The sequence below is a fragment of the Hypomesus nipponensis genome, chromosome 15, assembly GCF_054491055.1.
Source record: "Hypomesus nipponensis isolate SF chromosome 15, ASM5449105v1, whole genome shotgun sequence".
NCBI lineage: Eukaryota > Metazoa > Chordata > Actinopteri > Osmeriformes > Osmeridae > Hypomesus > Hypomesus nipponensis.
The window spans coordinates 2,897,501-2,912,547 of NC_140375.1; the positions used below are offsets into that span (position 1 = coordinate 2,897,501).

The window sequence follows — 15,047 nt, forward strand, 5'->3', positions numbered from 1 at the left end:
AAGCTTTGTCTCTCTCGCTTCCTCTTTTGTCTCATATCTCCTCTCTACTTTGGCACTCTCTCTCCCTTTCTCCCCATCTCTCTCTCCCCCTTTCTCTCCATCTCTCTCTGTCTCTCTCTGTCGCCCTCCATCTGGACCAGTCTTCCAATGTCAGAAGATAGATCCTCTCATTGTCTGAGGTTTTCTGGCTCTGCCCTGCTTCCAGCACATGTGGTATCAAACCGACCTACACGGGTGCGATAAAGCAAACAGTCCACAGTCCCTCCCTGACAGACTAATTTGTACAAATTCTCAAATTGCGGCCCCAAATTGAAAGCACATTGGGGCGCGGGCGGCCATCGCTTATAAAAATCTGGATAAGTGACCAAACAATGAGGCCAAAATAATGCAGAGGCACCCAGCCTCATTCCAGCGAGCAGCTGGGTAGGTGGGGGTTCTGAGAGGTCTGGCACGGTGTCTTTGTGCCATACCTGGCCCTATGTGTGTGTGTGTGTGTGTGTGTGCACATGTGTCACTCTTTCTGCCCCCAAACAAAAGAAAACTGCTTCATGATGCAAACCGTTTTTAGTTAACGTATCAAAACACATACACATGATGCACACAGATGTGTGTATGAAACGATTGTAGCGAGAGGAGGACGGGGGAATTGTGTGTGTGGAGGGGATAGGATGGTGGGGGGGGGGGGGTTGAAGGGGGGATTGTTGGAAGACATCACACGGCCTATAATCACTAAATACTTCCAGGGCTTGACTCCCCCCCCCCCCCCCACCTCCCTCTCTCTGTCTGAGCTGGAAGCTCGGGCGCACTCCGGCTCTCGTGAGTGAAGCCAGAGGTCTTCATTCTGGCCCAGGCTACTCCTCGTCTGTGATTGTGTTTGTTTGTGCTGCGGGAGTGGGGGCGTGTGGGGGGGGGTGGATGGAGATCGGCTTCGGTTTTTCGACGAGAAAAAGCTGGAGTGCCCGCGGGGGTCAGGCTAAACGCTGGAACCTCGCCTTCCCTCCGACATGCCTTCACTCACTCACGCGTTGCCTCCGAGCCTTCGGGGGCCAGGCCGTATACCATACCATGGCCCTTCTCTCAAAGGGCCCCCGTCTGCCACTGGTCAGTCCACGCACGGGTCGGGCAGAGCGATTGTCTCTCCGGCTCAGGAACGCATCCAAAGCAATTTAAGTTGCCGAGCGGGGGATTCCGAAAACATCTCTTCTGTTTCCAAAACACACAAAGGCTAAATCAAAAGGACGAGTGGCAGGGAGAACCACAGTATAGTGAATCTAAGCCTGGGTTAAGGTCTGCGGCAAACCGTCCCTAATGAAAACTGCTGCCCTGCATATAGAGAAGTAGAGCGAGAAAGAGAGAGAGAGAGAGAGAGAGAGAGACAGACAGACAGACAGACAGAGAAATAGACAGAGAAACAGACAGACAGAGAGAGACAGAGAGACAGCGAGCTCTGCGAATGGTAGGAAGATGCAGAACTGCCTGGTGATCCAGACACACGTGCACGCACACACACACTCGCTCACACATACACAATGGGGCCGTTATACTCAACAACAACCATCCTCTACTCCCAGACGCCACGCTACGGAGAAAAACTGTTGACACCCGCGGAATAAAGTTCCCATGACATCACGGGCTGAGACATTTTTAGGAGCAGCATTAAATGCAGCCGACCCATCAGCGGCTCCACCCAGCTCCGTGTCATGATGTTCTCCGGCCCCGCTCCAAAGCACAAACCGTTAGCATTTCCTGCTAACCAGCACGCGTGTGTTTGTGAGGCATCGCAGCATGGAAACCGAGACATCGAACAGGACATTGATGACTCGCTGATTTCGAGTAATAGACGGTTAACTCTTTAGGCCAAGAAAAGGAGAGACATATTCATCCAGTCCAACCTCAGGCTAAAGGGCTATGCTAAAACACTAGCAGAGCAGCTAGCCACCGCGATGCATCAAATACATACAGCCAAGGCTGAATTGACAACTACCGAAGTGACACCAAACACGAAGCAAACTTCACTCAGTCCAGTTGACCGGGCCACGTGCCATTAGGCTTTACATGCGGCCCTGACATGCCTCTAAACGCCACGTGCATGTGGGCGCAGGGAGAAAGCATGTTTCTGTGGAGCCGTACCTCATCGCCAAAACATGCAGTAGAAAAGTGGACAGAAAGGCCCAGCGATAGGATGAGAGCAGAGCGGGCTTCTCTGGTCAATTACAGATAAACTTCCCTTGCCAGGCTGAACACACAGGCCTTATTTCTGCTCCTGAGGCAATGCACCTGGGCTTCATCTTATTGAGGACTATGGCCTGTCCCCAGTAGAGAAAGGGGGGGGGGGGGGCATGATGGTTATCTAAAGAGGAAAGTTTCCCAAAATCCACTATAGTTGTGCCAAAGTCCGGCCAGCCATTTTGGATATAAACAAGGATTCGGTATCACTGTTAGGCAACTGTGTGCAGTGACAATGCAGCATGAGTGATGCTACTCCCGTGGTTTGGCTTTTTTGTAAGGGCTCCCCAACCAAATGCAGAAAAGTCTACACTTCTGGTCTGAGATTGGGTCATAGACAATACAGTATTACCATAGAATTACAGAATACTTTACTGTACAGATAGGTTCTTCGTTTGGAACAGGGTGGTGATAGTGGTCTAGAAAGCATTTCTAACAGGTTGTGAATACATTTCGTTTTTTCTCAACTCACTTTCCCTGAGGTAATTGAGATGTGAGAGCAGGACTTCGGCGTTGTACATGGTGGTGAGACGGAGGAAGTCTTCCTTGCTCATCTTGCACAGATCCTTGCCGTCCGTGTTCTGGAACATGGCCGTGTCGATCTCCAGCAAGCCGTACTCCTTGATGGCCCACTCCAGCCACTGACGGACATGGTCCTGCGACCACAACGAAGGGTCTGGTGGGAGAGAAGCAGAGAAGGCATGGAAGTCACGCAAGTCTGGCCTGAAGTTCTCCTTCGGAACATGGAGAAGCTTATTGTCATGCGATAATAGCTACTATTCTGATGTTGTGGATGCCTAAGAGAATACAGGATGTTTTTACGACAGCGAGGTGACAGCCTAGTGATGGCCTAGTGATGTCAATTGAACTGCAGTCCAAACAAACAGAGCAAGATTAAGATATCGAATTAACTGTACTCAGGCGTCCGCGAGACTGATTGAATGCATAAAGGCTGAAATGTTGACATCATGAAATGTAACTGAATAGAACCAAATCTTGGATGTTTAGATTAATAACTTGGGTGTGTGGGTTCATTGTGATAGGAGGGGCTGAATAAAGAGGGATGCGATGAGCAACCGTTACCTGCGGGGACAATGACCCTCCTCTCATTGGTGGTCATGTTGGGGGGCGCGGCGTTCTTCTCGTCCATGTAGTTGCCGTAGTTCATTTGAGATGTGTCGTTCCCGCCCACAAGCTTATTGCATTTCCCCACAGTGCAGTCTACAGGAGACTCCCGACTGCAGAGACACCAGGGTCATCAGTTTAGATAATGGTCTGTCTCAGACTTTACATTGACTCAGAGTGTACACACAATTGGATGGAGCCTTTCAGTAACGTTTTGGATACCCGGACCCCATGAAAGACCAATAGTCCCAACCCACAATGAGACACTGTTCCTGTTAAATGTGTATTTGGTTAAGTAGTAGATGTGGTTCTGCTGTATTAATGATATCTATAAACAGTAATACCGTACCAACTTAAAGTTTCAGCAAGTGGACAAAAGGTATTTCCAAAGACTAGACTACCTGTTCAGATTTAGCCTAGACAAATTATTCCTGCCATTTGAGATACATACTTTCTAAAATGAGCACTTATGGGTTTATTGGTTTCCTGAACAGGAATTAAGCCAAGTCATAAACCCCCCTCCCCCCCAAAAAATTAAATATATAAGAACTATAAGAAAAAAACTGTGTCTATTGTGACTATGTATAATGTATATCTGGGACTCTGGATCCTAATTTGACCAGCTCTAAAATTCTGGAGTCTAGTAAAATGGATGGTAGGCTACTTTACCTAGATCCATTCATGTGTTCATATTCTCTCTTGACGTTGACTGGACGGACAGGTTGGTTAATCCACTCTTGCTGGGGGGGTAGGGGGTTGATTTTGTGGGGCTGGCCATAGTCCTGTGTGCCAGAAGCAGTCATATCTGTCTTGGGCAGGGGGGCAGCAGCAGTGTAGGGAGGCTCAAAGAGGGACTGGTCTTCACTCACCACTGACAGCGCCTCCTGTGGGTGGGGAAAAGCACAACGTTACAGAAGTACGCCTATCACGTCATCTCCCATCCTCCCTCGCTTGCCCTCAGCCACATTTTCTGTTTACTGCAATTACTGCGTAGTTATGTGTTCCATCGCGTATCTGCCCTCCTAAGTGGTTTGTGTATGCAGCAGTTGGGCCTAGCTAGCTAAAAGACAGCTTCCTGTTGACGTTATTGGGACTTCAAACGTGTCTACGCGCCCGCGTACCGGGCGCCGCCGTGTGCAAGCGGTCTCGCCTTCGGCTCCCCGTCCGCCCGCCGAGGGAAGGGGGAGACTCGCAGCTGAAGGCTGAACAGAAGCACACGGGGGTCAGTTCTACACTGACCCCTCTGCAGTGGCTCAGCTGGAGCAATGTCAGTTTATTAAAGAAAACAAACAGAGCGACTGGGCCTCGATGGAGGAAGGCTTTGTGTCCACGTGTTTGGTCTCTCGTCTTGGAATGGACGCTTGGAAACACGGCCGTGTCTGAAAAATGTCTGTCGACGAAGGGTGGCAAAACATACAGACTGATCACAATGTGGTAGCTATGACCCTCAGACACACAATGCCCAAACCTCTTAGTGCTCCTGGGTTCATTTCAATAGCCGAAGCATGATGCCGAGTCCGTCAGGCCTAATGAGGTGTCTATGATACTGTTGACTGTTAGGACAATGCCGAATCAAACTGGGACACATATCAAATGGTTTGCATTTCAGGGATTAGGATCACATCTGACGCACTTTGGGTCTCACAGCATCTGATGGCTAAGCCAAGACCAGGACATCTTTAATCCTTGAGATTAAAGGTATTTATTTGCTAATGACATCGGAGACTGATAGTTTTGTGGAGGCATATTCTGCGCAGTGTAAAGGACGTGACGACATCGTGAGCATTGCAGTCATTTGGTGTGAAGTTTGGGAGTCGAAAACCACTATTTTACACACAGGACTTGTTTGTGCAAATATACAGTATATGTTTTCTTACACACACTGTATCACAGCTCAAATACAACGACAAAGGACTAGCCTACATAGTTATATACTGTATAAATATATACGTACAGTATATACATACTGTATATACTTTTATACTCTAGTCTCTCGGCATATATACGCAAAATAGCTGACCCGTTGGAGTTACAACAATGCATGCGGCTGGTTGCTGACTGTATACATATCCTGTGTAATCTTATTTTATGATAGCTCATGATGTTAATCATCAAGACTAATTAGACGAACATGTAGGGTACATGTACTGTACATGTCAGCTGTCTCGTGGTAAATATACACCGACCCACACGGGGTACAGCCAAACTGCTTTAAATACCAGAATCTTAGTCACAAACACTTTGGGAATTGATTTTGGAACACCGGGTTCATTCCACAGGTACAAGCCCTTGAGTAAATGAAATGTCTCAAACATTTCTCTACAACAACAACATTTGTGGCCAGTCTAGTTCAAAGCAAAGGTCATAAAAAAACTGTGCTGGCCGAGCTTGGCGACATCACAACAATGACATAGTTTCAGATATTGGCGTAGGCGGTTGAAGGAGGCTGGATGATATTGAGTGGACATCTGTTTGGGCACTTTGGCCTTCTGGACCGACATGACCAGTGATTTCATCAGCAAGACCAACATAGGCTGGGATATCTGAACTACCCAGCCCAGCTAGCTGGTGGATGATAAGTGCAGGGCAGTGAGGGAATGTCTCAATGTGGCCTGATAAGGGCAGACTGCTATTGTGGCTGTTGCACGTTACATTTGCACTGACATATCAGAGTGACATACGGTATACACCATGTCATTGATGATTGGCAAGTGGCATGTGCTTATCTCGATTACAGACACTTTTTAAAAATAGGAGCGTGTGTGCGCTAGGGAGCAGGCTCTGACGGCAAGCTGTGCCAAGGCCAAGTGTTTGCTTCTCTGTATCAGTGAGAAGCAGGCAGACCACCAGTGGCAGGGCGGGATCAGGATACAGTTGATTGATCTTGATTCTGACTGGGCACACTTTGCGTGAGCACCTGCTCCCCCGAAATGTGTTCCCATCGAATCTCTAAAATCCGCACGTTTTTCAAAAGAACCAACGTGGAGCCGGGAGAGGTTTCATTAGTTAGTGTCGCAGCCAGATACATTAAAAACGTTTACGTCTTGAGGGATCTGTCTTGATAATCGTACTCTCTTTATACGATGGCACATCCGGTAAACATGTTCTTGGCATCACTTTCCATATTGCCATCATCAATAATGTTATGTTCCTTATCATCGGCCTGACTATTAACGTCACCACGGCCATAAATGGCACAGTTCAGTGATTACTGCCAAAGGTGTGACACCTGTAACCTCAAATACCCCAAGGATTATGTCCACAGCCCTGTGTCGCCGAGCAACGCCCTAAAAGTGTGCATGTGCTTCATATGAACATGTGCACATGTCTACTTGGCATCATACATCCACTGGAGGTGGGAGTGTAGTAGGGGGGGGGGGGGGGGGGTCATTCCTGTCTTTTGTTTTAGAAGGAAGAGGAAACCTGTCAGGAAACAAGATTGTGTAGCACAGGAAACTCTCATGACTCGAGAACACCCTCTCTGGGTGAGTATGTTTGAATGCAGTCAGATCGTTTTAATACATACAATCAGTGATGTCCATAAATAAATACTTTCACCACAGTAATCACATCGATCCATTCATCCTTATTTTCCAAATGTAAGTCTGCAATATGGACACGCTGACTGTCATTCCCATCCTCATACTAAAGGCTTTTATGCTTTAACAACAATTGATTACCCTTGCTGTTTGGTCAAGGATTACAGTGTTCCAAAACTCATACCACACCCTGCTGCCACACTGACCACACATCCCCACCCCTCGCCATCCAAAGAAAACATGCCAGAATTCTGTACGCAAACAATCACTTTCTATGTTTCTATATGGTTGGAAACCGTCATACAGTGAATCTAGGCCGAACATTGGCAATACCTTCAAACAAGGACATAGCTGAATGTTGAAATGTTGAAATTCAGGACTCTTGACACATCTGTACAACGGAGCATCTGGAATTCCAATACCGGGGCCAGCAGCAGGCTACCGTGCTGCTCTGCTAGCAAGCGTGCACCAGCTCATTGTAATAAACGAATTTAAACGTTTAACACTGTTAAATCCTTTGTTTGTGCCGATTAACTTTGACAACTAGCATTACATTTGTACAATGTTGAAATTTGTTGTGACATTTCGGTTTTTACCTCAATTGAGTTAACGCTTTTCAAAGCAGAATTGGGAAACAGACTTACACATAAACAGCGCTGTGATGAGCTCAACTCTGAATCACCAAAATTATTTCGAATGAACCCAGACATCGTGAAAGTGTCCAAGGCGCCGTGCCACCAGTGTTGCGCAGCACTGACACATCGCTCTTAGCGAACGAACGCATTAGCCTATATGCATAACGATATGCTGTCTATTGTCAAACGCTCACTTATTTCTCAAATCCGTAAAATCAAATGCAGTTTACATGAGTAATATAATTGCTCTGTTATTTGGTCTCTAAAATTCATTTTCTAAACAACAACCAAAAAAATCACTCATTTCGATTTCAGACGTGCGTAAAGCGCGCTCGTTCCACAACTCCTGTGTAGTCCTCTCTAAATCCCAACACCACTTTTTCCCGAAGACTTTGGTTGCAAAGGAACTGGAAACTTGGTGAGAAAGAGGAAAGGATAAGGTAATCTGGTTACCGCTCTTAGAGTAAAGGAAGAGCTACGCATTTCTGAATCATATGGCTACAGCTCAGACATAGCTGTCCATGCTAAAAGGAGGCGCAACTCGAAAAAAGCATTCTCTCTCAAACTCGTACACCCCAACCTCCACCCTTACCTTAATAGTTCCGTCCATTTTGCGCAATTTTCAGCGGACCCCAACAATAATCCAAACATGACACGCTCCTGAATTAATTCCAGCCCCCGATATGTCGCGGAGAGAAAGAGTTACCGGATGGATTTTTTTCCGTCTAAATTTGGGAAGTGAAGTCACCGCTTTTGAGAAGGAAGCTATGTGTGTCACTGCAAGCCCTGCCTTCATCACAGCACCGAAAAGCAGGATACTTGTCCGAAAGAGATAAGCAGCAAAAACAATTGAGTGTTACAGCCCCACTGTTAATGTTTTTACACGGAAATATTTACAGGATGGTTGCCAGCCTGTTATGCCGCATTGTTAAGACTTCGCATATCACAAACACTAATGAATGGGTTTGCTCTCAAACAATTCCATTTCATCAATGGGTTATTTGAACAAATACGATTACCTGAATGGAAAAGCTTTTAACAGATGATAGGCCTACATGACTGTTATTACACGGCGTTTTAGTGTAATTGCTGTTCTTTTCACAGGCCCGAATCCGATCGTTTTCTATTTCTATATATTTCTGTATCGTGTCTCAATAAATCAGGTCATACATCATACTATGTTACTGCGAAAAATTGATAAAATAGGGGTCTACTTTTAAAGCAGACAGATGTGATCCTATAAATGCGGATTATATAGGCTACCTCTAAATTAAACCAAAGTGGAATGCAAATTTGAACTACCTGTGGCAGGGATTGTTGCAGTCTAGTTTTTGTTATAGCTTCCAAAGCCTCTGTGGAGTTTTCCCGTAACACCATTAATAAAATCCAAGCACGCAGCGCCTCAGTCTCATAATGCTTACAGTCTGTTCTACACGTGCGTCTGTTATTCGACACAGGAATGAATGATGATGGTTTGTGTACCTCCAAGACATTGAGATAGCTTGAAATGCATGGAGACCCTTTTTTTCAATCTAAGAATTTAAACAAAATATGTGTCGGGTATGTGTAGCCTATTGTATGATATACCGTAAATGTTATTACTGTTGCTTTTCTCCCTATTGTTCCTGCATGCTGTTATTAACTTAATGCTGGAATTGGCCCTATAGTGTAGGCTAGTTTTTGGCTTTGCCTCTCCTCATTGACGCACTGACAAAAAACCTCAAGTCCCCACCCCCACGTATTTTTCCTTTCCTACCTTTCGAAATTGCCCTCATCAATTCAAGCACAATTTCGGCGCAGATTCTAGACATGGAGCCGGCTCTGAACGTGACCAGACCAACAGGACCCTGCCTGAGGGGAGCGGCCTCTGAGCGTCCAAAAGGAGCTCGTGCCGCAGCGACTGACAGACGGGCCGGTCTGTCTGCTCTCGACTTGGGGGTCTGTTGGGGGAGAGGCCCCTTCGAGACTACCACATCTGGATCCTGCTAGGGGTCAAGGCTTCTCCTGCCTGGGGCCAGCTCAGCCCATGTGTAATTAAGGGAGACACCTTGTTTAACTGTTTAGTTGCTGTTCCTTTTTCATATTCAACATTTAATAGTTTTAATATTCGCTATTGACATAAAAGAGGGACTTTTTTTAGGAGTTAGGACAGGAGAATGAATAGCCAACATCCGACAAGAAAATATTTATTGGTGACTATTGTGACCATTGCAGCGAACACCAGCCCCCAAATAGGGGAATTTAAGTTTGAAGTATAGTGCTAATAAAATTATTCACATAGTTATTTACTGAACACTCGTCATGCAAAAAGGCAAAGGGGTGGGTCGTAAGAACAGCCAAGGCCATAATGAAAACAATGTTAACAAACATTTTGGAAGGCCAATAAACAGATGCAAGTTGGTTTATACAGTGAACCACAGAACATCTGGCTTGACGCGGAAAGTTGACAGCCAGACGTTTCTTCCTACCACAAGCAGTAGGACACCAGTAGCTCCTATCCATTGGAGAAAGCATGAAGTGGGTGGATACCATTGAGGTTATGATCTGTATTTAAAGACCTGCCCTTGCCCATGCTTGCCCACTTCAATTTTATGGACAAACTGAAGCGCACCATTTGGGTCTCATAAATAGACATATAATTTAAAGATGGCAACTGTGATGTTCAGTAGGCTGTTGACATTTTGGTGTACGGTATCATTATTTTACAAGCCACCAACAAGCCATCATTGACTTGTGTGGCTCGAGTAGGTTTCACTAAATGCCGAGGGCTGGGCTTCACGTGCATTGTACGATCATCATTATCGGAAAACCCGGGAGCCATCTCGTTAAGTTGGCATGTAGGCTTCCTTGGGCAACGCCTATGAATTCGCTTTTGTGACACGCTTGCGGCCTTTATTATTTTAACCATGACATAGCCCCCGATATGGATCAGCCATTTAAGATTGTTCATTAGACGGGAAAGTTCTGTTAAGCCCTATACCTCTCACGGGCAGAAAGAGAACCGAAGTAAAAATACCGAGGGCAAAAAAAAAACGGAGACTGCTGCACACAAGAGCGAACTGTCTGGCCCCTTGCTTGAGGCCATAATTAATTTGAGATTTATTTTTATTGGAGAGCTCTGGTCTCGCCTGGCCTTAACCAAACAAAACCAATGCTAGACTGTGGATTCGCTTGAATAAAGCAGAGTATTTCTTTAAAAGTTTGTCTTGAGGCATTCACATTCTGAGCGACATTATCCCCCGAATGCAAAACAGTATTGTACGTCTGGTATTTAAATTTATTTTATTTGGCTGCTACTATCATTAAGACCTTGGTAGGCCTATGCCATAATAGACTATATCAAAGTTTGTAGAAGTTTGGTTAATCCATTTTAGATCCACTAACAGCATATTTGCCCTAACTCGAGAATCTCAATCAATAGGCTAAAAATAAAAAGTATGCTATTTGGTCTTGCCAAAGTTCCTGGGCCATTTGTTTAATAATTATTGACCTACTTCACACACAAAAAAAAATCAAAGCATATTTTCTCCTCAAAAGTTCATGCTTTTTGAGTCACCCAAAACAAATCGTGAATTGTTCACAGAACTCCAGTATGTGGCACTGAAATTTAAGTCTCTCCAGCGGCACAAACGTGGCTGTATGAAAAGGCCCCTTATGTAAAGGGCAATAAGTCTCCAAAACATAACAAGTAGCTGAAGGAAAATACCATGATTATAACGATATTATGAATGGCTTGGCCTCGCACAATTGCTCATTTTCAAAGTGCCCAGTATCCATGTTTGTGTATGCTTTAAAAACACCAAACAAGACAGATATCCATGAATGAATTGCAACAAAGCAACATTTCAAATGAGCAAAACAAAAAGCTTTTCAAAAAGGATTGGCATTAGGCCATTCTAGACTATTCCAAAGCTGTAGCCTACACTGCAGGTTAATCGGCCTACAATTATGAGCGTGCATATTTCATTTTTATCAAACTGTTCAAGGACTATCAGAGTTAGCCGGTTGGAGCAATTCCACGCTGTACCATGTGATTTTATGCTGAGTTTAAACGTGAAAACCAGATGTCCAGTATTTGCTTTGTTTACATTTTTTGAGACTGCGGCGGAGAGGGAAAACAGCATGATGTCAAAACTTCAGCATTTTAAACAAAATAAATGTAATTGTTATTGACACAAAAACAGATCACTTGAATCAAAGTGTGATTGAGAATCATTATCGAAACACGACATCAAGCGGCTGTACAGATGCAATTGATAGTCATCGGAGGTAGATCTTATGTTATAGCCTTAAGGGAGACCCCCTGAGCCCCCCCCCCCCCCCACCACCACCACCACCTCCCCCAACACACAACATTACCTGATCGAAGAGACGATGTTGTCTTACCTTGACGTAAGACGAAGTGTCAGGTACGGTCTGAAACATGTTCTTTGGACTGGAAGGCCCAAAATGTGCAACAGCGTTCAAGAGCCCTGAGGAATAGCAAACTAAAATGAGTCGATATTAAACGTGTAGGATATTGTGTTCATAAATGTTTATTGGTAGACTATTATTGGTGTTGCTGTTGTTGATTTAGTTATTAACAGAAACAACAAGCAGCTTTTTATGGATTGATTTTGTGCAATTGTAAGGTGCAATATGTGTGTGATAGGCATACTAACAAAACTGTTATTGCAATGTAAAAGGCCAATGTATTAGGCCTACATGTATCAAGATTTGGCTCTGTATTTGATTTCCAATTATATCTTTCTGATTGGGTTTATTCGCTTCATATTCGAGGTAGGCCATGCTAACGCGAACCCCAACTCCAGCCCACTGAAATTTACTTTTTTGTCTTTAAACTAAAATTATATTATAACATTATTCACTCAAGCGTAGGCCTATTTGCAAATATAATTTTGACACACAACCTTGGTAAACTTAATTTCGAGCAAAAATTGACTTTTCAATTATGCAATTTATGGGCTAGACCTAATTGAAACAGCACATTTTCACTTCGTACTGACGTCCTTGGCTACAGTATAGTCCTGTTCTATCGAAAACATGTCAATAGCCTTCATCAATTGAGCAGTTCACATTGGCGAACGCCTTGTGGTTTGGTGAATTGCGTTCAGTTCCAAATAACCACTTCCACCTAGGAGGAAGGTCATATTTGGTTCACGAGCCCCACCGGAAGTTTTAAGGGACACAAGTTTCATTTTCAGCCGTGTGACTGTCCTTATTAATTTGCCCCACAGATTAATTGTCACATCCATGTTGCATAGGGCAGGTTTAACGTCGTGCAAAAAGTTTTTCTGTCCAATAAGCCTATTATAAATAAGCTTCCACAGATCGTGTAAACAGTACAACAGAACTGTCACTACTAGGTTCAGTTCCTCTAACTTGCTCAATAGACCCGTGTGGAGCAGGGTAGCAAACAGAACCCCTCGTCCCTACCCCCATCGCGTTCTCCCCTGAAGCTCGCCACATATTGAAGCACTTTTCGCTTTAATAAGTGCAGCTTACAAAGTCTAGGGTGAAAGGGCACTTCGAGGACGGTGTCTTTAGCCCTTCTCTCAGTATGTAATTAACAAGAAGGCTGGCACAAGCTGCATTTTACATTCCGGGCATCAATCTGGACATGCAGACTTTTTACTCACAGAATTAATCTGAATTAATGGATTAAGTGCGGTTCTGTGGACTGGCCACACTGTGAATGTGTCTAAACTGACTGTCCATGAGTGGGCAGTAGGCGATTTGCTCAGGTTAAGTCACTGTGCTGTTGAATGGTGGGTAGACATGGACATAGTTTTGTTGTGTAGGCCTTTAGGCTTGAAAGGCACTGCATTGCTAATATAGTCTCAGACATTCTAAATATAATCGGCCCATTAACTAAAACACCGCATGTACACATAGGCTAGCCTATCAGCGCCCATCTTTTGTGTCCTTCATATTTGGCTACATAACAAAAATACAAGGGATATAAGACTTGAGTGGCATATGAAACATTCTGAGTAGTAGCCTAATGACAAATTACCTGTACCAAGTGCTCACGAGATGATGCAAACACATGACCATATTTTAATCGTTCCAAAATACAATATCGTTTCATGGTGAAATTTCACGTTTCGTTAAAGTATTTTTGTTATTGGCTTTCTGCCTTTCCACCTTGCGTCTGAAAAATTATACAGGGGCTTATGAACATGACACGATGTATAATTGTAGGGCACCTCTGTTTTCTTCTTTTTGCTCCTTCGGGCAAACGTTGGACTCGCCTCATAAAGTTTCCCAAATGCATTCAATTTCTAAACGGTAAAAGAGCATAGAATTCCGCATCTGTAGCCAATTAGGCGGCTTGCAGCTCAGGAAGACTGTTGAATAACTGCATGGACTTTTCTCAAAGACAGCCCGTGGGCTGGAAGCCTCTAGTGTTACATTTTAAGCATCTTACCTTGCACGAAAGCGCGCAGTTATCCATCATAAATGAGAACAAACTGCCCAAACCTGCACTTTTCCACTCCAGTCTACGTGCATAGTAGGCTAAGGCAAATAAAACGACATTTGAAAACAAAATACCTTGTAGTGTTCCATGCAAGAATAGGAAAATCAAACTTAGCCTTTTCGAAACGGTATGTCGTAACATGAAATGGTACCGTTTTTACACATGCACAGTGTAAACTTCCGACGACAAGGGATATGTAGCACATATTTTTAAAATGTTTATTCGGTACACACATCAGCAATTTGGCTTACAAACCAGCATACATTATTTATTGTCTCTGACACAAGTTATGTTGCAGATGGTAACCCAAAGTAGGCTATTGTGTTTTGTTTTTTCCATTTTCATTTTTGTCACTCACCTGTCGTTATATTGCCAGTCGTCAGTTCGTTCGATTTATTTATTCCTTAATTTAAATAATTAGTCCCATCTAACCAAACTCGTTACCATGGATGACAGTGAGTTATTTTGAAAAGGCGAATGAAGCGCTGAGTGTATGAATGGCAACGTTAGGGAGATGAGAGAGCAATCCGTCAGCAGCCAATGAGGAGCGAGAGAAAAACACCCCTTGCCTGTGCTTGAAGGAGTCTGAGAAGCAAGTCCATTGAACCGTGAAATAAGGGGAATAGCAGAAATCGGAACAGTGCCATAAAACAGCGAAATAAAACTCACAGCGCAACGTTCTTTGGAAGTGAAGGACAATTGCCCTCTTTTTAATGCACCCCCTGAGAAGTGATCTAGAAAATACGTCTGAGAGACACCTGCTCATTATGCTTTACGTGACGATGCAATTAAAAGGAGCATAAAACCGCCAGAGCAGCTGCCAAACCTATTATCAAAGTTGGGGTTGGCCAACTGATCATGTCAAATTATTGCCTAATCAGAATGATCTTGAAATAGCTGTTGCATGTTAGTATAGTAATAATAATATACTTAATTCTAGTTCAAGACTGTCACTTAGGATAAATCTTGACTCTGTCAGTATAATTTAAAATATAAAAATATGTTGGCTACGACAGTAAATTATTTAATTGGCCTAGCTTA

General features: G+C 44.2%; 1 protein-coding gene across 7 annotated transcripts in view; it reads right to left on the reverse strand.

Annotated features, from left to right (window-relative positions):
* The window catches only part of fli1 (Fli-1 proto-oncogene, ETS transcription factor), a 25,322-nt gene extending 10,840 nt beyond the window's left edge, over window positions 1-14,482 (reverse strand). Inside the window, exons 1-6 of one of the 7 annotated variants that reach the window (XM_084674041.1) lie at window positions 14,365-14,482; window positions 11,912-11,997; window positions 4,221-4,235; window positions 4,021-4,133; window positions 3,310-3,464; window positions 2,699-2,902 (exon numbers count right to left, since the gene is read on the reverse strand). In XM_084674041.1, the coding sequence (XP_084530167.1) occupies window positions 2,699-2,902; window positions 3,310-3,464; window positions 4,021-4,133; window positions 4,221-4,235; window positions 11,912-11,950 (526 nt within the window). In that variant the 5' untranslated portion in view covers window positions 11,951-11,997; window positions 14,365-14,482. Of the gene's footprint in view, window positions 1-2,698; window positions 2,903-3,309; window positions 3,465-4,020; window positions 4,236-7,534; window positions 7,700-8,117; window positions 8,264-11,911; window positions 12,072-14,364 lie in introns of those variants that run through there. The other 6 variants (XM_084674043.1, XM_084674038.1, XM_084674044.1 and 3 more) reach the window with 6 other exon arrangements.
* Between the last annotated feature and the right edge of the window lie 565 nt (window positions 14,483-15,047).